The sequence below is a fragment of the Cibotium barometz genome, chromosome 34, assembly GCF_041138505.1.
Source record: "Cibotium barometz isolate CiBa-2024 chromosome 34, ASM4113850v1, whole genome shotgun sequence".
Lineage (NCBI taxonomy): Eukaryota > Viridiplantae > Streptophyta > Polypodiopsida > Cyatheales > Cibotiaceae > Cibotium > Cibotium barometz.
The window spans coordinates 26,727,944-26,752,792 of NC_141079.1; the positions used below are offsets into that span (position 1 = coordinate 26,727,944).

Below are 24,849 nucleotides of genomic sequence, written 5' to 3' on the forward strand. Positions count from 1 at the left end.
GGTACGATGGTATGGGGAAGGCCCGGATTTTCCTTGGCCTCAAGAGCACCAAGAGACTTGAAAAATCCACACTGGGTGCTAATTACTAATCCAAACATGCTCCAATTATGACCAAACTTTGCAAGCATGTGGAGGTGCGTCCCCCCCACATGCTTGCAAAGCTTGGTCCCCATTGGAGCATGTTTGGGTATGATGGTATGGGGAAGGCCCAGATTTTCAGCACCAAGAGACTTGAAAAATCCGCACTGGGTGCTAATTACCAATCCAAACATGCTCCGATTGTGACCAAACTTTGCAAACATGTGGGGGTGGGCCCCTCCAACATGCTTGCAAAATTTGGTTCCCATTGGAGCATGTTTGGGTACAATGCATTGTATGGGGAAGGCCTGGATTTTCCATGGCCTCTTAAGCACCAAGAGACTTGAAAAATCCGCACTGGGCGCTAATTAGATAGCCGCTAACTCGCGGTCTATCTCCGCCGCCGCGGTAAGGTCCACAATAGACGAGCGGCCCTCCTCGTGGCCCTCCTCGCGTGACTCCATGCTAAAACCTAAGCCTAACATAAAGGTCCAATGCTTAGTGCTAAGTAGCACTAAAGAAGCTATAAAACAATGCTAATGGACCCACTAATGCTAATCCAAATCAAGAGAGTCAGGAGAGGGAAAACGACTTCTGACAATGAGGTAAAAAGAAAACTTTTCCAGTTTTATAACCTCGAACGAGGTTTACTGGCATCATGCACTTTAGGGTTTGCAAGATGTACGCTCTGAATTTTAGGGTTAGAGACAAACGGCCAAGATACGCACTTAATTTTAGGATTGGTGAAGGATCGATGGCTGAGGTTTGAATTTAGTATCTTGTTCGAGGTACATGGATGGCTTAGAATTTAAGTCATTGCCACGATTGAGGTATGTTTGACAGTCGAGATTCATTTAATACCTCGATCGAGATATTTAAACAGTTGGGATCACATCTTCAAATGTGCGTGAATGGACGGGTTAGATTTTGTAAATAAACCTCGTTCGAGGTATTTAAACGGTCTTGATTTCATCTATGTACCTCGAACGAGATATGTGGACGGATGAGATTGCATCTCTATACCTCGAATGAGGTATTTCAATGGTCGAGATTTTATTTCAATACCTTGTTCGAGATATGTGGACAGTGGAGATGGGCTGGTCAAATATGCTGAATCTACATTTGAGCGGTGTGTCTAGGGGGATACACCGTGGCATTGATTTGGATCCGAGTGGCATGAATATCTTGATTACGATCGTGTGGTGGCGATGACCTGTATTGGTACATCGATGGTGACATGGATGATGACTCGAAACCCGCCTGCTAGTGTGGCATTAGTTGGTATCTCGTTCGAGATATGTCGCTTTAGGCTTGGGAGGTACATGCCGTGTTTAAATTGATGGCGATATCACGATTGAGGTACTCCGCCCGAGATGCATGGATGTCCCAAGTTTAGAGAGTGAACGAAAGTGAGTACCCTCATCTTGCAAAACCACCGAATGATAGGGGCTACTGCAATTGGCTAATGTGTCTCCCATGGTGATTTGTGTAAGGTAAGCAATAGATATATAGTATGAACCTTATAAGAGAACATTAAATTGATTATGAAACTTTGCATGCCTTCCATCATAATGTTTTATCTTTTAATTCATTTTTTAAATAAAATGGCATGTAGAGAGTGTGGTGAACCCTCTAAATAGTGTATCATTACTAACTAAATGCGCAGGAGGAAAAATTTTAACTTGTTTCACTAGTACATATTCATTAAACTATCATGCTATAGAGTAAACGGCTTATAAACGACATATCATTCACTGTTTCAATTAGCTTTTGTGATTGTATCTTATGGCATAGCCATAAAACAATTTGGTAGTGTTTAATTTTATGAAAAACTAACACTATATATGTAGAAAAAGAATTAAAATAAAATAGAATTTGGTGTTTTTATTCATAATAAAGGAAATCATTGATTCATGATTTTGTATCATGGACTTCTTGTTACACATAATGTACGATATGTGCGTATTGATACTAAAATACATTCTCTCTTCCTTCATGTGGACTTCTAAGAATATATATTTAGAAAAACTAGTGTGCCCTCAATCATTCATTGCATACAATTTAATTGGAAAACCCTTTGCCATTTTTATAGCAGGAGTACAAAATCCATGGTCCACCTCGACAGTCTCCCACCTAAATGCATAACAAAAAGTTTTCAAATAGTTAGAAAAATTTTAAATAAAAGTATATGGAGTTTTTTAAAAAACATTCCATGACATATTTAAGTTTTTTTAATAAATAAAATAAACACAAACCTATAAAGTGTCACAAGGTAGTGAAGAAACACTGTAATCTCCAATCGGGACATATGAGCTCCAGGACAAAGCCGTTGGCCAGCACCAAATGGTGTGAAGTGCTCGGTAAGATTTGCAGATACCTATTTAAGGAAGTTATACAATTTTAGTGTTTCCAAATACCAACTTGAATACATAATTATAATGTGTGTGTGTGTGTGTGCGTGTGCGTGCGTGCATGCACGCACACGCATACATGTGTGTGTATCTGTGGGGGGAGTAGGTGGGTGGGTGTGTGAGTATGCATGTGTGTGTGTGTGTGTGTGTGTGTGTGTTTACATACATGTGTGTAAATACATGTATACATTTACATACATCTTTGTATGTATTTACATACATACATTTACTAACATGTAGTAAGCTTTAAATATGGGGAAAAGGCCACCTTCCAACGCCATGGATTGAAAACAAGTGGGTCCTCAAAAAACTTTGGATCTAGATGCATTATAGTCGGAGATAAAAGAATCTTCCAGCCTCTTGGGATTATAAATCCTGCACAAAAAAAATTCCTTACAAGTAATTCATTGAGAAATATAAGATTTATATATTTCACCCTCATTTCACTTGGAAAAAGTTTGCCTCTAGCAACTTCCTTTTGCATTGAAAATTATTTTAAAAATATCATTGAATCTTTTGCTACAGTTGCTACTCCAAATTCAATCAAGTTGATTAATGAGTTGCTTTAATTTATTCATCATTCATGATTTTTCTATGTATCATTTCTTATATCATATACCCATTCCTCTCTCCATCAGCGTTGAAATAATATTAAATAATAAAACCTTAACCTAGAAGGTTAACATTATTTTGTAAACATAATGAATATGGTTTAAAATATAGAGGTTGCAGCATTGTGGACATGTAAGATGTCAGCAGCATGAAGTTTGAGGGCTTTGTAATTACATGTGATACTATAAACATTTAGATATCTTTAATGTAGTCCATACCTTTGATCTCAATGTCCTCAAGAGCCACACGTTGAACAAAGGGTGATGCACTCGCCAATCGCATTGTCTCACTTATCACCTAAATGGTTTTTATTTTTTCCACAAAACAACGACTATTAAAGCAGAGCTGGTGGAAAAACCTCATGCATAAAGGGAGTGCAAAATCAAAGCTTGTATATGGTAGACCTCTTTAAGTGTGTTTTTGAAGTGGTGTTCTTCTTATGTATTGACAAGTTTAAAAACAACTTCTTGTAAGTCAAAATGCTTAATCTTTTCATTCTAATTATTGAAAACATTATAATGCAACTTTTGAAAACTTATCATCCATATGTTATACAAATTAGTTTCACACACCTATTTCCACATGTGCATATGTGTGCACACATGCAAACACATACAATGCCACAACACCAAATGTAATCATCAAACCAATGCTTGGGAAATGTTTTACGAGAATCGATTTTATGATCATGCATAAAGCCTTGTACAAACCTTGCTTTCAACACATGTAACAAACAAACAAAAAGTAAACCCTCAACCAATGCTTAGAAAACTTGGGTTTCAGTGTGTTGTTCTGACTGAAATTTAAAAATCTCGATGAAAGGTTGAGATTGCCTTTATTTTTCAAGGGACAATATTTATAGATTTTAGTTATAATCCCAATGGCATTTCTTTAATTCTTTGAGCGAAATATCAGCTACTTTTAAGCATGTTCTTTATTATGATTGGATTTTACAAAAATAGAGCATTTTTTTTTTCAAGGATGGCTTACTAACCAATCATAATATATACCTTTTGAGTGAAGTCCATAAGTGCATAGTCATCCATAGTGAGCCTAGATGTTCCTCGTTCATGCATGGCTTGTCGAATGGTGGCATGTTCTTGCTGTAAAAGGAAAACAGAGCTATTAGGAAAGTCCACAAAGGCTTGTATAGTGTGAACACAGAGAGAACTTGTAATGTGAAGGCTTGTATAGTGTGAACACAGAGAGAACCCGCAATTCTTGTAAGGCAATTGGATTCTCGGTGAGGTATTTGATTGTCATCATCAAGGTGACAGACACAGGCTCCCGGCCAGCAAAAAGCAAGCCAAATATCATGTCCACCACCTCCTCATCAGTGTGCGATGCTTTTCCTTCCTCATCAACATCATTTAGCATGATGTCTAACACATCATTGTGTGCCTCTTGTGGCTTCTCCTTCCTTCTCATCTCAATGAATTCCTTGAAGATATTAACCACCACTTTTCTCCCCTACACAGTTATAAAAAATTAACACTTCATTACATACATAATCCATATGATTGACAGCCCATCGTACTTCACTCTTAATTATGCTTCACCATAGTTAATGATGTTTTCACATTTAATCATTTTGTAACGCCAATCTATCTCAAACTGATATTTTCAATCTAAGGTAAAATCATGTTCAAATTACTAGTCAATTTAGCATTTCAATCAAGGTAGCAAACCGTGTCAAACTAGGGTTCTTAGGTAGCAAACCGTGTCAAACTAGGGTTCTTCTAAGCCTACTTTTTTTCCAAAGGAGATTCATTTCTTTAATTGCACCCCTTATGCCATTAGAAGAAATGAAGAAGAGGGGGGGGGGGGGGGGGGGGGGGGGCAAGGGGCTCAATTTCATGCCCACCCACTAGAGCACAAACACTCTAATATTAGCCTAACTCTCCCACCCCTTGCTCTAAGGCTCCTGCTTTACAAGCATATAGATATGTTATGGCTAATCAATCAATTGACCATCTATAGACTATCACCATATGGTTAGGGCCACTTACTTGTACTGCTCTTCCAAACGCTGTTCTTGGAATGTTTAATGGGAATTTACTCGTGACAGCAGGCAAAAAATATTGGTAGTTCTCAGCTAGAACTTTAGTTACTTTATCCCCTGGTCTCAATCCAAGAGCCACCATCGAAACAAAAGAAAATGCAAACTACAAAGAGAGCCAAAAAGAGTATTAGCTTCAAAGCATCTAGATTCATTCCCATGTACAAACTTATACCCCAAGATTAACTTTAATAACAAGATAACAGAATAGTAAAAGCAATTATGCATTGCCATCACTACCATGTGATTATATATATATATATATAGAGAGAGAGAGAGAGAGGTGCAGGGATTAATGATACCTTGAAGGCTTCATCTTGCACTTTGAGAGGTATTAACACGAGGGCATATACGACCAAGAGTGAGACTTTGAGAGGTATTAACACGAGGGCATATACGACCAAGAGTGAGACTTGAACTCGGTTGGATCATGGACTTTATAAGGGCCCGCCTTATATATATATATATATATATATATATATATATATAGAGAGAGAGAGAGAGAGAGAGAGAGAGAGAGAGAGAGAGAGAGAGAGAGAGGTGTGCAGGGATTAATGATACCTTGAAGGCTTCATCTTGCACTTTGATGAAGGGCTTGTCTTTCCAGGAGGTGAGGGTGGAGAGGGCAGCATCTTGGAGGTGGTGCAGCAAGGCCGTGTTGTGTTTGATCTTGGAAGGGGAGAGGAAGAGGGAGACAGGGCGCCGCATTCTCCTGTGCTCAGCCCCATGCACATTAGGCAGGCTGTTGGGCCCAACCAATTTCTGCAGCGAATACAGAAGACTGGTCCTCACCAGCTTCCCTTCACTCAACAGCAGCATCTTGTTCACCTCCGGATCCAACGAGATTACTGTTGGGCAGCCCAGCAGCCTCGTCTTGAAGATCGGCCCATACCTGCAGAGCTCCCATAATTCATTTCGCTCATTAGATTCTCATTAAACCACCCCCTCTGCTAATAATCTATGCTCATACCAAAACAACAGTAGTCCTCCCGTTCATCATCATCATATGATATTCGGAGCTCAATATTAGGTCATAGAAAGCACTCCATTGATTATCATCAATATTCTTACTTTAACCTTTCGTTTAACCCGCTATTAGCCGTTCATCATCATCAACTAGAATCTACTCTAAGCACTGCATACTCAACTCGTATGAATTCTGCGGCTTCATACGTAAATCTTTCGCTTAACCCACAATTATAGGCAGTTTTTTATCTCCCACTGAATTTCGACTGGTGATTTGTGTTACTCAACTGATGAATTCTGGAGCTTAATACTCATGGAAAACAGCCCCGTCATTATTATGAAAAGCTTTCACGTTAATCTTTCGCTTAACCCACTACAATTGGCAGTTCATCACGTTAATCTTTCGCTTAACCCACTATAAGTGGCAGCTCGTCCCACTACTGTAAGCAGTTCATTATCACCGAATTAACAGCCCTAATCTTTCGCTTAACCCACTATAATTGGTCCTACTACAAGCCTGAGTTAATCTTTCGCTTACCCACTATAATTGCACTACTATAAGCAGTTAATCTTTCGCTTAACCCACTATAATTGGCAGTTCATCCAACTACTAAAAGCAGTTCATTATCACCTAATTAACAGCCTTAAATATTGCATAATTGAGTCTTGCGACTGGTGATTTGTGTTACTCGCAAACTCATACATGAAATTCAGGAGAAACCCAATATGATATATTGTGCGGATTAAACTATAATCAGCTCAAGGTTAGCAAAAGAAAAAAAATTAATTACCGTTTGAGCCGCTTCATTAAGAAAGGTGGCGGGGTTCCTACAGGGTAGTAAGAAAACATGAGCTCGAGAGTGTCACCCCAGATGGACCATGGTGAGATGTCTCCCGGAGGCAAAGACAAGGAGGGTGGTTTTCTTAAACTGGTCATTAGAACCCTAGATAAGAAGATTAAGATGAAGCTTAGAAAAGAAATCAAGATCAAGAATGCGGTGATAATGGCCATCTTAGTGAAGGTAATCTAGGGGAGTAATAGCACTAATTATGTGTCTCAAGGTTATCCAGCAGGGCTGAGCTATGTATAAATAGTTGGGCAATATCATTGACTGTATTTATTTTCTCACCTGCCCCAATGCCGTAAACCAGTTCTCCTGTCAAAGCTACAACTTCCAGGACCTATATGGCAACATTTATTTAGAGAAAACAAACCCCACCCTTTTATTATTATTATTTTTTGAAACAGTGCAATATATTAAAAAAAGGTGAGATTACAAGTCCCCATGCCATGGGGAGACCCCACCCCTTTACAAAAGGGTGATAAACAATTCTGTTTAAAAAAATGCAAAAGTTAAAAAATAGGAGTATTTTAAATACATGTTTTCATGCAATTGCTATATAGGAATTTACAGTGACCTCCCCACGCTAAAACTCTACTTTGTCTGTTATAATTCCATCATTTATTTAATTTTCAATACTACTTTTGACTAGTACATTTAGGTTAATTGGTTGGAAAAACCATCTACAAACATCTCATAAATACCTTGTTTAGGCTCTTTACCCATTATAAAGTATCGATGGATGCATTCTTATAAATGAAAGAGAAGGTGTACAAGTGAGTTTTGATTATTTTCTTTTGAATTGTGACATGGTAAACCGGTTCAAATTGCAAAACAATAAGCTAAGGTCTCCTTCAATTGTAATTTATAATGGTCGTCAAATAATTAATGGTCGTGAAATAATTAATACATGGTAGTATGATGTCTCCTTCTATTATTACTAATCATACTTTGATAATTATTTACATTGAGTGGTGGAATTATTATGAGACCACGTGGATGTTGAGACTAAGAACCACATGGTCACGCAAACTGTACCGAAACCAAAATTACAAAGCCTTGATTTCTTACTTCCTTATGTCACTGTCTATCGCATCAAATAAGGGACCAAAATATTCCTTTGCTATTAATTAATAAGTTGAGAGAATAGAACCTTACAATGTAAACCTTACGTTTGGAAAAAATGAGATTGTGTGGGGCCTGAAAAAAAATTCAAATTTGGCAGACATCTGCAAGTTCCTTCTAACCGCCTCAAAATTCTAGGCACAACTATGCCATGGGCATTTGAGGTTGTGGCCTCCAGCGTGCGAGAGAGAAAGAGAGCGATCCGAACGTTGCGTTGCGTTTCGGTTTTTTTTTCCCGTTTCGACTCGTTGCGTTTCACTTTGCTTTGACCTTAGGGCCCTAAGGTTAAAACCTAGCGGCGATAACATATTAATTAGCACTCATAAGGGCGCTAATTAATATGTTTTCGCTGAGCCCGAATGGAGGGGGTAGAATAATATGCTAAGGTGAATAAATGGACAAGCAACCTCTGAAGAAAGGATCATGTATAGGCTTTTCTTGCGGATCACTGAAAGTATAAAACCAGTTAGTAGCAAGATTTTTATTAATGAAAACCGGCTAGGCTTCAGCCTTACCCTTTTTAGACCGATTGAGAAAACAGTTTTTTGTGAGCAAGAATGCATTGATTTTTTTTTAATGAGAGAAGGATACATATTTTCTATAGGATTTACAACACATCATGCTAGTGGTCCTTGTGGTCATACTTTTTAAACTTGTAGCTTGATTTCTCACAAAAGATAGAGTCCATGTGCTTGAATTTTTTGGCCATCGTGTCCCTTTTTGGGTATTTGAATCACCAAAAACTTGGAAGAATACTTTTTGGCCATAACAAATCACAAGAAAATGTCAAAAACCTTGTAGCTTTTACCCCTTCCCCTCAAATTTGACAGATACGGGTATGAGGAAGATTCAAACCAGGATCTCTTCAAGGATTGGGCTTTAACAAACTCCTAAGTAATGTATTTTTCTTTTACAAGATGTAAATGAGAACAGCATTTGATTCAAATAGTCTCCCACATAATGTAATCAATAGTTTTGTTTTTTTGTTTTGAGATTCTAATGATTTGTCCTTGGGTTAAAAAAAATCTATGTTGAGGATGTGAGTTGATGGGTGTTCATGTTTTTTTGAATGCAAGGCATGAACATGAATTACTTGAAAAGGTTTTACCAACAATTCTTTAGTGCTCAAAATCTCATGAACTAATATTTACACAATTAAAATATTTTTCAAAATTTCCACGCACACACACACCCCTCTCCTAAGAGGGAAAAATTGGGGGGCGGGAGGGAGGGGGTGGGGGTTCATTGAAAAATCTGTAAGATAGCACATGTGTTTAGCGAAAGGGTTTTTTTTTCTTGTGGAGTTCCATAAATTTTACAAATGTAAGGGGTTTTTAATTCGAAAATTAAAAATCTTATAACAACTAATATGGATCTTGTTACTTTTACATTATGTTTGGGAAAAGAATTAAGAGCACATTTCCCATTTGCTTCTCTAAGATGAGACAACACTATTCATAGTCATATGCTGATGGTATGATGGTCCTAGAAGTTGATGCCCTCTTGCTATGTTTCTTTAGCTATTATCACAATATAATACCATTTCAAAATCTATTTTTAAAAAAAGACTATAAAGTATGAAGAATTCAAGAGAGTCTTTGTTGACAATCCTCAATCATGGGCGAAAAGGATTAATATAAGGTTTGAGAAATATAGCGTTCCGAACCTGAATTAAAGTAATGGGGTCATACTGTCATGTACACATAGTCGCGTAGTGTCTCATAAATAAATTTTTTTAATTAGTGGGAAAGGGATGAACTTTTCAAGCTCAATCGGTTTTTAACCGATTTATATACTAAAATTTAAAAATCCGAATCTTTAAATTCAGGGCTAGGCAAGAGCAGTGTTTAGGAAACATTTTTGAGTGAACTTGACATCAATCCTTCTCACCATGGGTTGGAGAGGAAAAGGAAATTTCAGAACAAGCATTTTCTCCATAATTTCATCCAATTGCTAATATAGTATTTTTTGAAAAATAAGAGCAGCATTTTTCTATCTTGAAAATGAGGCACATTTTTCAAAAGTTGGTCAGGCTCTATGATAAAGTGAACGCGTCTTTTCTCGAACCTTGGGTAAAAGTACAACCATGCGTGGGGGGGGAGCATAACGCGTTTTTTTCTCTTCGATATGAGTAGTGGAAAGTTGAAACCAGTGTCAGAAATAAACTTTTTTTCTAACCAGTGAGAAAAAGGACGACCTTCAAAAAAATGCATAGATTAATCGGTTTTATAACTAAAATTTCAAAAAAAAAAGACTTTAAATTCAAGGCTAGGTAAAATTATAACCGGGTTTTCTCAATTTGAACTGTGAAAATTACGCAAAAGGATGGTGTTTTTTTTCCTGGATTTATTTCTTTTTGAAGGCAAAAGACAAAATTTATAAATGCGTGGGCAATGTCAAGGCATATTGATGAGAAGGCTAGAGGCTCGGCGCTACACGTGTACGGCGAGGATTGAATGACAAATCTTGAAGGTTGAGTGCTGATTGGATAAATAAATAAATGATAAGAAAAAGGGGGCAGCGGAGCGAGTCCTTATTGGACACGTTACACGACAGTCAATCAGAAGTTGACTGCTGTAAGCGACAGGTTTGAAGATCCGCCTTCCTTTTTTTCCACAATATATCGGTGAATTATTAAATGCCTTTTTAACCACAATATATCGGTGAATTATTAAATGCCTTTATTATGTAAATTATTTAAATGCCTTCCACCTCATTGACCTCCCCTTTAAGAAACCAGACTTCACATTCACCATCGACAGTGATGGCATTGTGTAACTCTCCCGCCCTTCCTCCAATTTTTTTTTTAAAAAAATTTCTTACTTTTGTAAAAAAAAAGGGCTTTTCTAACCCTCCAAACATTCAGCCAGATAGATTACAAGTGTAGTAGCCCTTCTTCTAAACATTAAGCTAGATTACAGTGAAGTAGCCCCTCTTCTAAACCATGTCAAAAAATAAACTTTTTTTTCTCTAACCAACAAGAAAAAAAAAGGACAACCTTCAAGCCCGCTGACCGGTTTTTTTAAAAAAAATGCACAGTTTGATCTGTATTATAACTAAAACCGAAAAAATGTGAATCTTTAAATTCAAGGGTAATTAGAGAGTGGGAAAAAATGAGAAAACACCTAATACGGGTGGGCACACCCACAACAGAGGCCCTGGTGTATATAGACAGGAGATGACTTCTAACACTCCCTCTTAGCTCCTGGCTATGGAACCAACCCTAGGGAGCTGGAGTGCCACCGGAGCAACACCTGAGATAGCGACTTTGTGAAGAGGTCCACCGCACTGTCCTCCGTCGAACAGAACTCTAGCAAGATGTCATCAGTAAAAAAACAACGATCTTTTCTCGAACAAAGTGCCTCTGGATGACCGTGGGTTCCATCAGTGGAAGCACAATCCTGCCAAGTAACCTCTGCAACCTCACTACCTCGCAAAGCAACACCACAAGTAGCCCGGTACTTTGCCTCTGTCGTGTGACAAGGCAATAGATGGTTGCCTCTTACCGCTCCATAAAACTGCTCCTAAGCCGAGGGTAAAACTGTCACCTGAAGTAGATCTCCTCGTGTCTAGATCTCCTCCCCAATTTGAGTCACTCCAACCTCGGAATCGGGGACTCCATCCATCAATCCCCCTCTTGTGCAAAAGAGTCCAAGATCCTTCGCATGCTGCAGAACCATAAGATACGCAATCTTGCATCCCAAAGAGTCATGTGCAAACATGAGCTCAATAGCCTCATCACGAAGCTCCCGTCCAATGTGGTATACATCAACCAAATCAATGAACCATTTTGCTTCCGAGAGTCAGAGAGGCACTATACTGCTTACACCAGTTAAGGCCTTTGAACCTCCGCCTTGTGGAGGGTTCGAGAATCTTTCCTCCTGGTCCAAGACCATAGGCACAAGCTCCTCCCATGTGATGGTGCTGAGCCTGCCCTGGTAAATCAAAGACGAGTAGAATGCTGAGTACTGAGAGGGTAAATGCGATAGCAACGTTATGGCTATATCCTCTGATGATATCTCCTTCCCAGCCTGAAGAACTTCCTGCTGAAGAGCTTGCAGCTTGTTAATGTGCTCTCGCATCGTCGATGACTTTGTAGGGTTCATAACCCGCATCTGTACTTCTAAGGAAATCCTCTTCATGGTCGATACCTTGTTATAAAGAGAAGCCAAATGCTGCCATATACCTCTGGCCAACGTCATATGCTTTATATGATTGATTACCTGTGTGGTGTGCAATTGAGGAAGATGAATGAGTGGACCCTGGCAACATTAACACGATCCCACAACTGTGCCTGTGCCTTGCGATCCTTTTGAATCGACGGTAACTCCCTTTCCTCTACCTCCGGCCGTGGAACCCCAACAACAATGAAACCAGCAAGGTTATAAGACTCTAGAACAGATTCCATCATTACCTTCTAGATGCTGTATTTATTCCCGTCCAACTGATAGTCCTCTGGGAACGTGGCGAGTTTCAAGATCTTCACATGTCTCTCAACCATCTCAAGTAAATCTACCATTGCAGGGATGTAACTGAAAAGGATGGGAGGGTGGGAACAAATAAGAACTTACACCTGCAAAACAAGTGGCTGTCCAGCAAATTAGCCCGCCTTCCTCTTGCTTCTGCTCTTCCCGAAAAGTCAAGACGATCCACCAATCAGCAACACAACAGTCCCCCTCTTGCTCACACAATTCCCAAGATCTATCAAGAGCCTAGGGCTTTGATACCATGTCAGAATATGTAGCAGAGATGAAGACAAAATTTGAGAACACAAGAGCAAGTGCAAAAAAAATACAGCAATGGAGAGAGAGAGAGAGAGGCGTGTAACTCTGATCTATATACACAAGGAAAATCCCGAAAACATGATACAATGGAGTGGGGCCATGGGGCCATTTTATATGGCCCCATAGATGCAGTCGGCCTATAGAAGAGGCAGCCCTGACAGCCTGCTGAAACAACCTGACCACTAACTGCTCTCTCCAGTGTCGGCTCTAGCAAGTACACACGTGTGAAGTCGGCCTGCTCCGATCGGCCCAGCAGCCTGTATAGTCGACCAACATCTGGTCCATCCTGCTAGCACATGACAACCTCCCACACCATGGAAAAATGGGAAAAAAATATGGAGAGTGGGAAAAAATGAGAAAGCACCTAATACGGGTGGGCACACCCACAACAGAGGCCATGGTGTATGTATATAAGCAGGAGATGACTTCTAACACTCCCTTCATGCATGCTCTTATTTTTGTCAACCTATGTAAGGCCTCTACATTCATGTATGCCTGTTTGTAAGTTAAAAATGTCCTTTTATATACCATTTCAACTCCATCTTTATGTAAATATACTCATTGATGTCACATTAATTAGCATAAATTGTTAATAATGTTTGTTAAAACATTTCTTGAAAATCTGACTCAAAAAACATCATTTCTGTTGGATGTCAGTCTCTCTCACATGCCGTGCCTTTGCAGCAGTACTAGCTGCCTCTACCGTCTGCAATGCAGCTCTAAGGCGATCAATCTCTGCTCTCGCCTCTACCAACTCCTGAGTGAGTCTCTCAGTGGTAGGTGTGGGACTCTACTGACACAATCAACCATGCCGCTCATGTAAAAATATAGAAAAGTACATATAAACATGTAAATAAATGACTAAAAAAACTTAAGAAGTAATAAATGTGTAAATACCTCGACATCTGTCGTCGGTATCGATCGTGAGAACAAGCGCACCACGTGCTGGATGCTCTCCGTGTGGTACTCTGTACGTCGATGCCAACCTCGGTGCCAAGGGCCTTGACTGTCAACATAGGCACAAACGTCAGATCTGTAGGAGCTACACGAAGGGCTGGTGGAGGCCGCCTAGCCTGGTCTTGGAGACGGCCTTGGCCAGCACCACCACCAGGCCGATGGCTAGTGTAATCTACCTCCTCCCCTAAGACAAACTCCGCATATAATTGCTTTGCGAAGTATATGAGAATTTGGCGGTTGTTCAGCATCCTCCCATATGCGGCAACATATCGACTATAGATATGTGCCGCCATATGAGGATGCGAACACCGCGAAATAGTAAGGGGCTTGCCCGCCCCATGCCTCATCCCATGACTATCGAGGAAAAGATCTAAGCATTAGGACTTGTTTGGGGTCTTCTTGGGCCCTTTAATTTGCCCCAAGCCTAATGACAGTCATTAAGGAGTGGTGCAATGGGAGAAGGCCATGTGGAGAAAAATGTTGGGTTTCCCTGCCCCTAATATGTAGGGGTCAAACTTGAATTATACCATTTTTTTTAAAGAAATTGGGCTGAAAAATGCAAAATCTTTCAATAAAATCAAATTTCCCATCTTTTTTTAATAAAGACAGCTCAAACTGGCATAAATGATCCCACCTCAAAAAGTGGGCTAGGGCCAAAAACGCCCCCCCCATCATTATCCCTCATTTAAAGCTACTTTTCTCTCTCCCCACTCCCTCTTCCTCTCTCTAAAACTAGCAATTCGGTTTTGAGTCTCTCTCTAACTAAAAGAGTCTTTTTTTGGCCTCCTCCCTCCCCATTCTGCCTTCCCCTTCCCTCCTAAAGTTAGATCTATCTTTCGGTGCCTTCTTGGCTATGGAAAGCTTGGAAAACAGTCCACTTTTTCCCCCATCAAGTCCATCCTCTCTTGCTTGCACACATTCTTCACTCCTCTCTTGCTTGCACACATTCTTCACTCTCCTCTTGCTAGCTTATACACATTCTTGACTCCTCTTGCCAGCTTATATGCTCTGCTAGCATTAGGTTGCAGAGATCTTCTTGGCTATAGAAAGCTTGGAAAACAGTCCACTTTTTTATCTAGTGAAAGAGAGCGTCCTCTCCACGGCGGATACGCCTAGCTAGACGAAGATCAGATGGCTTCCAAGTGACACGTTTTGCATGCACCATGCACAAAACCGCGTCTTGGAAAAGCGAAACCAAAATATCCTCGGCACCTGTTGCAGAGCGCCTAGTGCCGCCGCTTGCACATGATTGACATCCCGGTGCTGGTCGTGGATAATCTCTTTGACGAGACACCCAAAAGGTGCCTTCAAAAGGGCAACTGTCCTTGGTCTCCACCTTTGCTTCTTCTGCGTTGTTGGGGGCGGTGGTGCTTGCGCGTGGCGAGTCCAAGCTGGCGTGTCATTTTTGAACTTTTGTCGCTGCTCTTGGAAGTTATCGGAAGGGGGTTCTGTGCGTTTAGGAATGGTTTTCCCCTTCTTAGCCTTTGCAGGTGTTGGAGTTTTCTTTGCCTTTGCAGATGGAGTCTTCTGAGCTGCTCTCTGCTCTGCCTCCTTCCTTACTCGCTCCTCTTCATCTTTCCTTTCTTTTTCCTCACAAAGCCTCCGTGTGTTTGCTGCCCTGGCTTCTCGTTCAAGCTTCTGTCTCTTATTTTCTACTTCCTCAGCTGAGAGTTTTCTCTTTCCTTTACCAAGTGCACGAGCCAAGACTCTGTCTAGCATTGCATTGAGAATCCTATTACTCGACAGGTGCTCCCTTTCTACTGTGTCTTCATTTCTCCTCTTTGTATATTTTGCTCGAAGACCTTGTATAGCCGCTTCCAAAATTGTGTCATCTTCGTATCCGGCCATTCGCAGGTCAGCAACAAATCCGCGAGCTTTTCTGTTAAGCCAATCCTCCTCCGCAGCAAAGAATGCTAATCTTCTCTCGTTGCTTGCGGCGGCCTGAGCTTCTTCTACAGCCTTCTTATCTGCCTCCGCCTTCCTAACTGCCTCGTCTTCTTCCGCCTTCTTGGCAGCCTCATCCTCCTGTGCTTTCTTTGCTACCTCGTCCTCCTCCTCTGTTCTGACGGTCTCTTCGGCTTCTTTTCTTGCTCTCTCAGCTGCCTCCATGTCCTCTGCTTCTTTCTGTAATCTCTCCGCTTCTTGGCGTTCTTGGGCTTCTTGGGCCTCTCGCTCAAGCCTCACACGCTCAGCTTCCAGATCCATTTGGGCTTGTGGGTAAATGTTTGGGATTTCAGTTCTATGTGTCACCGGTAAGGGCCCAAGGTCTTTGAAAATGTCATCCTGCGTATTGGAGGGAGGATCATTTGGGGGCTCCATGTGCGTGAGATATTAGTGCACGAGCGAGAGAGAGAGAAAGAGAGCGCGCGAGAGAGTCAAGGGGAGAGGAAGAGAGAGAGCTCACAAGTCAAGACTTTTAAAAATGACTATAAAACTCACTGATATTTATAGGGGGCCAAAATTACAAAAAAGTCAATTTACAATGAACGCGCCAAAAAGTGGCGAACAAGAATTATTGGGTGGGTAACCACACGCGGCCATTTCTTAGTCGACCACTGTGCCATTGCCTCGCTCTTTCATGTGCCATTGATGCATTGCACCCTTCTCTTTCGCCTTGCACCTACCACCTTCATGATTTTGCGCCTCAAAGATAAATTTCCAGCTCGCTTTTGGGCCTTTCTCCCAGTAAGTGCACGGTAAAACCAATTGAACATTTCCTGAAACGCATTGCTACGAACCTTGCCACCGCCATGACCCGTGTTCTTAAAATAGGCCGCCTTGGCTTGGTAATGTGATCGTTCCATGCCTTGGTTGCTCCAGAGTGCAAGAGACCCATATTCATCTAGAAAGAAGGAACTGTGCGCATAGAGAATATGCATGTAGTGTGTTATATGAGTTTCCCCCCAAGCATCGATCATTTCTTCTGTGAATCTGTCAATCGAAGTCTTGAATGTAGCTATCTCTGCTTCATCAAGATACGGGTGCTCAAGAAGCCTCATCATCTCATCATAAGCTTCCCACACATGTGCACGCTTCAATCCTAGTGTTGCCTCATTGCCTCGATAGGTTGTTACATCACAAATCTGCTTCCATAATTCAAAATGTGTATGGCTTTGAGCCTCACCATAGTTTGAGAGCAGGTGTCTTGCTTTTGCACCACCCATACATATCTTATTAGGGTTATCTTGGGTACTTGATGGGTTTTTGCGATCCTTAGAGAGGGTGACAGCACCTGCGTGAAGCCCCACGGATGATAAAACAACTTCAAGCTCTTGGATGCCCTGTTCTCGCCGTGACTCTGGCTCCATGTTCCAAGCATAATTGATGTGGAGCATCAACAATTTGTCCAGAATTCTAAGTCTTGCGTGCAAGGTACACACATGTACTCGCGACAGTGGAATTGAAAGAATAGGGTTCCAAGTAGCATCCTCCTCTGCGCGAGATGGTGCCTTGCTTTGATTGCAGCTCATAATTCCATTGAGCCAGACGTGCATACCCTTCCCTTTTTGTAATTGATTTGAGCCCTTTGCACTTGCCTGCTTACAACCTTTCACCTTGGTTGCTTGTTTGGCCTTCCCCACTGCGACACTTAGCATCCTTGGATGACAACAAAAGATGCATGGAAACAAAGTGTTAGCACCGCTTTTAGTTCCCAACATGCATGGAAACAAAAGATGCATGGAAACAAAGTGTTAGCACCGCTTTTAGTTCCCAACATGCATTTGAGGGTCTTGAGATCACCACCAAGGTGCCACTCTATTTCAAAGTGACCAGTGCGAGGCACATGCAAGACTTCACCATTTGATTGCCTGTGTATCACTCCTTGAATACCTGTACGGGTGAAGTACCACCTCAGACTGTCATGGTCCTCATGCGGAAGGGTCCATGCCGCCTGCCACCATATGTTCTTCTCAGACTGCACTCCAAACTAATCTTGCTTGCGTCGCTTTGTGTGCAAGTTATTCTTCGCATCACCTGTTTCATCTTCGCCGTTTAAGCTCTTTCGCTTCAATGCCCTGCTCATGAGTGTCAGACTTGTACGTTCCACCCTTTGGCCGTTTACAACCTTCCATTCATCCAATTTGAGGATTCCATCCGTCTCCTCTAATGTCATATCATAAAACTGAATCATAGCTCATTGAAGCGCCTCCACCTCGACGTAAACATTGTTAAACTTGTTGTAAGCAAAATCTTTTGAATTTGACATTGGCATGCTACCATCCACCCATTTATAGTCGCTTAGCAAGTCGGCAATATTGTTGTTTGCTGACTTCCTTGCCGTAACTATACTGTATGGTGTTGGAAGTATAGATCGTGTCATTCCTTTGCCTCGTAGACGTGCTGTGATGCAAGTATACAAAGCCCTGTATCCCTTATCACTGATACCTGCTGTGTCGCACATAGTGAGCATGTCAACGGGACTGACAATCTGCTCGAATTCCTTGAGAAAATACTTTTGAATCTTGTCACGCAACACACCATTTACTGGATTGGTTATCATATTGATTACTTTCTGCTCTGGAATAATGTGCTCAAGGATAGACTCCTCAGTATTGGAACACCCTAATAGTGCTTTAGCACATTCCCTGGACATCACATAATTCAGAGTCAATGACATAACTATATGAAAAAGGAATGTAATGCTAGTTTTGAAGCTGTGATTACCTTGTTTGACGCACACGTCGCTTGCGAGCCCCCCCATCTTTGGAAAGAAGACTCAGAGGCTTGCGCTTTCACTGCCTTGCATTATGTCCCACGGGGAGGTGAGTGAAATGATCGACACGTCGGCGAAGGTTCTGAGTTGAGTTTCGAAGACGGAGATAGTTCTCTATAGCTCGATCCCTGCTTTCCACACCTTCATCAAGCTTCATCTTCTGCTCTGCATCCTCCTTCTCTAGATCCTTGACTCGAGCCAGCATATGTTCCTTTGTGGCCATGAAAGTTGACGCACATTCTTCCTTTTCTGCCTTGCATAATTTTAGAAGCTTCCTGAGGTGATTTTGATTTGAGAGTTCCTGCAAGTACAAAGAATAGAGCCTCTGACAGTACCCTAAGAAACCATTATAACCATCACCCAAGAAGCGTACGACCTGCGTGATATTACGAAAAGGGGGAGGTGCACCAGTCTGTGGATCAAGGGGATAAATGCTTCCATCAGTCCAAAGATCAATGGCTTTTGCACCTTGAAGTCATAGCACCTCAGCAGGAATACATCCCTTCGTTCGATTACTTCGCATTGTGGCATACTCCTCGTCTAAGTCCACGTGCAAGCGAAACTTTGATTGCTTGTTGGTGATGTCCCGTAGAGCCATTGTACCTAGCAAATGGAGATGGAGATGTAGATGGATACAGAGATGGAAATGTGGATGGTGATGGAGATGATGGAGATGGAGGATGGAAATGTGGATGGTAATGGAGGAGATGAAGATGGAGATGGTGATGGAGATGGAGGTGGAGGAGATGCAGATGGATACAGAGATGGAAATGTCCATGAGACCTGGTGGAGAGGATGATGGAGTAGGAGGTCCAGATCTGCAGGCCATGGCTCCTAGAGAGAGAAAAAGAAGCCCTTACCCAAGTAAAACACCCTAAATGCATTTTAGAGAGAGAGTGTAGAGAGAGAGTGGGATCTGCAGCACCTCCAAAAAGGGAGGGAACAAAGTGACAAAAATTTTCAAACATTCTTTGTGAAAGGTACTTCACTACAAGACAAAAAGGCAGTTAGGTCCATATTCCTTCCCAAGAACAGAAGATCTAATGATTAGATCACCTTTTGGCCTATTTTCTTTTTTGTAGAAAAGGAAAAATGCATTTTTAGGCCTAGGCCACTAGCTTGGTCAAAGCTTGATTAGCATTTTAAGCATTTCACTAAGTGGGCCCAAGAAGACCCCAAACAAGTCCTAATGTAGGCTCCATCCCTAATTGGACCAAGATCACAGACTTGACGATATGTCAAGCCATGTGACATAGGAGTAGTGCGATGGTGGGCTATCCACTAATCTACATAAACAATATCATGAAGGCTACGAAGGGACGAAAGCATCGCCTCCTCCAAGTCTACCATGATATGTAATGTAGACAGTGTGTCTCTAGCACTCCTACTCTACGGATAGCCGCTAACTCGCGGTCTATCTCCGTTGCAATAAGGTCCACAATAGACGAGCGGCCCTCCTTGCATGACTCCATGCTAAAACCTAAGCCTAACACAAAGGTCCAATGCTTAGTGCTAAGTAGCACTAAAGAAGCTATAAAACAATGCTAATGGACCCACTAATGCTAATCCAAATCAAGAGAGTAAGGAGAGGGAAAACGACTTCTGACAATGAGGCAAAAAGAAAACTTTTCCAGTTTTATAACCTCGAACGAGGTTCGGTGGCATCATGCACTTTAGGGTTTGCAAGATGTACGCTCTGAATTTTAGGGTTAGAGACAAACGGCCAAGATACGCACTTAATTTTAGGATTGGTGAAGGATCGACGGCGGCTGAGATTTGAATTCAGTATCTCGTTCGAGGTACATGGATGGCTTAGATTTTAAGTCATTACCACGATTGAGGTATGTTTGACAGTCGAGATTCATTTAATACCTCGATCGAGATATTTAAACGGTTGGGATCGCATCTTCAAATGTGCGTGAATGGACGAGTTAGATTTTGTAGATAAACCTTGTTTGAGGTTTTTAAACAGTCTTGATTTCATCTATGTACCTCGAACGAGATATGTGGATGGATGAGATTGCATCTCTATACCTCGAACGAGGTATTTCAATGATCGAGATTTTATTTCAATATCTTGTTCGAGATATGTGGACAGTGGAGATGGGCTGGTCAAATATGTTGAATGTACATTTGAGCGGTGTGTCTAGGGGGATACGGCGTGGCATTGATGTGGATCCGAGTGGCATGAATATCTTGATTGAGATCGTGTGGTGGCGGTGACCTGTATTGGTGACATGGATGATGACTCGAAACCCGGCCTACTAGCGTGGCATTAGTTGGTATCTCATTCGAGATATGTCGCTTTAGGCTTGGGAGGTACGTGTCGTGTTTAAATTGATGGCGATATCATGATCGAGGCACTCCACCCGAGATGCGTGGATGTTCCAATTTCAGAGAGAGTGAACGAAAGTGAGTACCCTCATCTTGCAAAACCACCGAATGATAGGGGCTACTGCGGTTGGCTAATGTGTCTTCCATGGTGATTTGTGCAAGGTAAGCAATAGATATATAGTATGAACCTTATAAGAGAACATTAAATTGATTATGGAACTTCGCATGCCTTCCATTATAATGTTTTATCTTTTAATTCATTTTTTAAATAAAATGGCATGTAGAGAGTGTGGTGAACCCTCTAAATAGTGTATCATTACTAACTAAATGCGCAGGAGGAAAAATTTTAACTTGTTTCACTAGTACATATTCATTAAACTATCATGCTATAGGGTAAACGGCTTATAAACGGCATATCATTCACTGTTTCAATTAGCTTTTGTGATTGTATCTTATGGCATAGCCATAAAACAATTTGGTAGTGTTTAATTTTATGAAAAACTAACGTTATATATGTAGAAAAAGAATTAAAATAAAATAGTATTTGGTGTTTTTATTCATAATAAAGGAAATCATTGATTCATGATTTTGTATCATGGACTTCTTGTTACACATAATGTACGATATGTGCATATTGATACTAAAATACATTCTCTCTTCCTTCATGTGGACTTCTAAGAATATATATTTAGAAAAACTAGTGTGCCCTCAATCATTCATTGCATACAATTTAATTGGAAAACCCTTTGCCATTTTTATAGAAGCAGGAGTACAAAATCCATGGTCCACCTCGACAGTCTCCCACCTAAATGCATAACAAAAAGTTTTCAAATAGTTAGAAAATTTTAAATAAAAGTATATGAAGTTTTTAAAAAAACATTCCATGAGATATTTAAGTTTTTTTTGATAAATAAAATAAACACAAACCTATAAAGTGTCACAAGGTAGTGAAGAAACACTGTAATCTCCAATCGGGACATATGAGCTCCAGGACAAAGCCGTTGGCCAGCACCAAATGGTGTGAAGTGCTCGGTAAGATTTGCAGATACCTATTTAAGGAAGTTATACAATTTTAGTATTTCCAAATACCAACTTGAATCCATAATTATAATGTGTGTGTGTGTGTGTGTGTGTGCATGCACGCACACGCATACATGTGTGTGTGTATCTGTGGGGGGAGTAGGTGGGTGGGTGTGTGAGTATGCATGTGTGTGTGTGTGTGTGTGTGTGTGTGTGTGTGTGTTTACATACATGTGTGTAAATACATGTATACATTTACATACATCTTTGTATGTATTTACATACATACATTTACTAACATGTAGTAAGCTTTAAATATGGGGAAAAGGCCACCTTCCAACGCCATGGATTGAAAACAAGTGGGTCCTCAAAAAACTTTGGATCTAGATGAGTTATAGTCGGAGATAAAAGAATCTTCCAGCCTCTTGGGATTATAAATCCTGCACAAAAAAAATTCCTTACAAGTAATTCATTGAGAAATATAAGATTTATATATTTCACCCCTCATTTCATTTGGAAAAAGTTTGCCTCTAGCAACTTCCTTTTGCATTGAAAAATATTTTAAAAATATCAATGAATCTTTTGCTACAGTTGCTACTCCAAATTCAATCAAGTTGATTAATGAGTTGCTTTAATTTATTCATCATTCATGATTTTTCTATGTATCATTTATTATATCACATACCCATTCCTCTCTCCATCAGCGTTGAAATAATATTAAATAATAAAACCTTCACCTAGAAGGTTAACATTATTTTGTAAACATAATGAATATGGTTTAAAATATAGAGGTTGCAGCATTGTGGACATGCAAGATGTCAGCAGCATGAAGTTTGAGGGCTTTGTAATTACATGTGATACTATAAACATTTAGATGTCTTTAATGTAGTCCATACCTTTGATCTCAATGTCCTCAAGAGCCACACGTTGAACAAAGGGTGATGCACTCACCAATCGCATTGTCTCACTTATCACCTAAATGGTTTTTATTTTTTCCACAAAACAACGACTATTAAAGCAGAGCTGGTGGAAAAACCTCATGCATAAAGGGAGTGCAAAATCAAAGCTTGTATATGGTAGACCTCTTTAAGTGTGTTTTTGAAGTGGTGTTCTTCTTATGTATTGACAAGTTTAAAAACAACTTCTTGTAAGTCAAAATGCTTAATCTTTTCATTCTAATTATTGAAAACATTATAATGCAACTTTTGAAAACTTATCATCCATATGTTATACAAATTAGTTTCACACACCTATTTCCACATGTGCATATGTGTGCACACATGCAAACACATACAATGTCACAACACCAAATGTAATCATCAAACCAATGCTTGGGAAATGTTTTACAAGAATTGATTTTATGATCATGCATAAAGCCTTGTACAAACCTTGCTTTCAACACATGTAACAAACAAACAAAAAGTAAACCCTCTACCAATGCTTAGAAAACTTGGTTTTCAGTGTGTTGTTCCCGACTGAAATTTAAAAATCTCGATGAAAGGTTGAGATTGCCTTTATTTTTCAAGGGACAATATTTATAGATTTTAGTTATAATCCCAATGGCATTTCTTTAATTCTTTGAGCAAAATCTCAGCTACTTTTAAGCATGTTCTTTATTATGATTGGATTTTATAAAAATAGAGCATTTTTTTTTCAAGTATGGCTTACTAACCAATCATAATATATACCTTTTGAGTGAAGTCCATAAGTGCATAGTCATCCATAGTGAGCCTAGATGTTCCTCGTTCATGCATGGCTTGTCGAATGGTAGCATGTTCTTGCTATAAAAAGAAAATAGAGCTATTAGGAAAGTCCCCAAAGGCTATAACAATATGAGAGCAAGTTCATGTAGTGTGAACACAGAGAGAACTCGTAATGTGAAGGCTTGTATAGTGTGAACAAAGAGAGAACCCGTAATTCTTGTAAGGCAATTGCATTCTCGGTGAGGTATTTGATTGTCATTATCAAGGTGACAGATAGAGGCTCCCGGCCAGCAAAAAGCAAGCCAAATATCACGTCCACCACCTCTTCATCAGTGTGCGATGCTTTTCCTGCCTCATCAACATCATTTAGCATGATGTCTAACACATCATTGTGTGCCTCTTGTGGCTTCTCCTTCCTTCTCATCTCAATGAATTCCTTGAAAATATTAACCACCACTTTTCTCCCCTACACATTTATAAAAAATAACACTTTATTACATACATAATCCATATGAATGACAACCCATCGTACTTCACTTTTAATTATGCTTCACCATAGTTAATGATGTTTTCACATTTAATCATTTTGTAATGCCAATCTATCTCAAACTGATATTTTCAATCTAAGGTAAAATCATGTTCAAATTACTAGTCAATTTAGCATTTCAATCAAGGTAGCAAACCATGTGAAACTAGGGTTCTTCTAAGCCTACTTTTTTTCCAAAGGAGGTTCATTTCTTTAATTGCACCCCTTATGCCATTAGAAGAAATGAAGAAAGGGGGGAGGGGGGGGGTGGGTTGGTGGTGGGGGCAAGGGGTTCAATTTCATGCCTAGCCACTAGAGCACAAACACTCTAATATTAGCCTAACTTTCCCACCCCTTGCTAAGGCTCCTACTTTACAAGCATATAGATATGTTATGGCTAATCAATCAATTGACCATCTATAGACTATCACCATATGGTTAGGGCCACTTACTTGTACTGCTCTTCCAAACGCTGTTCTTGGAATGTTTAATGGGAGTTTACTCGTGACAGCAGGCAAAAAATATTGGTAGTTCTCAGCTAGAACTTTAGTTACTTTATCCCCTGGTCTCAATCCAAGAGCCACCATCGAAATAAAAGAAAATGCAAACTACAAAGAGAGCAAAAAAGAGTATTAGCTTCAAAGCATCTAAATTCATTCCCATTTACAAACTTATACCCCAACATTAACTTTAATAACAAGATAATAGAATAGTAAAA

At 40.3% G+C, this 24,849-nt stretch overlaps 2 protein-coding genes across 2 annotated transcripts in view; both read right to left on the bottom strand.

The window, feature by feature from the left end:
• Nucleotides 1-1,952: 1,952 nt before the first annotated feature.
• LOC147618845 (cholesterol 22-monohydroxylase CYP90B51-like) lies at nt 1,953-7,185 on the bottom strand. Its single transcript, XM_086773926.1, has 9 exons — nt 6,918-7,185; nt 5,722-6,052; nt 5,111-5,266; nt 4,314-4,571; nt 4,112-4,204; nt 3,320-3,398; nt 2,758-2,864; nt 2,334-2,455; nt 1,953-2,211 (listed from the first exon to the last, which is right to left on the bottom strand). The coding sequence occupies exons 1-9, from the start codon at nt 7,136-7,138 to the stop codon at nt 2,118-2,120; spliced, it is 1,461 nt and encodes a 486-aa protein (XP_086630052.1). The 5' UTR covers nt 7,139-7,185; the 3' UTR covers nt 1,953-2,117.
• A 14,224-nt stretch (nt 7,186-21,409) lies between these two features.
• Nucleotides 21,410-24,849, bottom strand: part of LOC147618846 (cholesterol 22-monohydroxylase CYP90B51-like) — a 13,365-nt gene continuing 9,925 nt past the window's right edge. The window contains exons 3-9 of the mRNA XM_086773927.1: nt 24,584-24,739; nt 23,814-24,071; nt 23,591-23,683; nt 22,799-22,877; nt 22,236-22,342; nt 21,810-21,931; nt 21,410-21,687 (exon numbers count right to left, since the gene is read on the bottom strand). Coding sequence (XP_086630053.1) covers nt 21,591-21,687; nt 21,810-21,931; nt 22,236-22,342; nt 22,799-22,877; nt 23,591-23,683; nt 23,814-24,071; nt 24,584-24,739 — 912 coding nt within the window. The 3' untranslated portion in view covers nt 21,410-21,590. The remainder of the gene's footprint in view (nt 21,688-21,809; nt 21,932-22,235; nt 22,343-22,798; nt 22,878-23,590; nt 23,684-23,813; nt 24,072-24,583; nt 24,740-24,849) is intronic.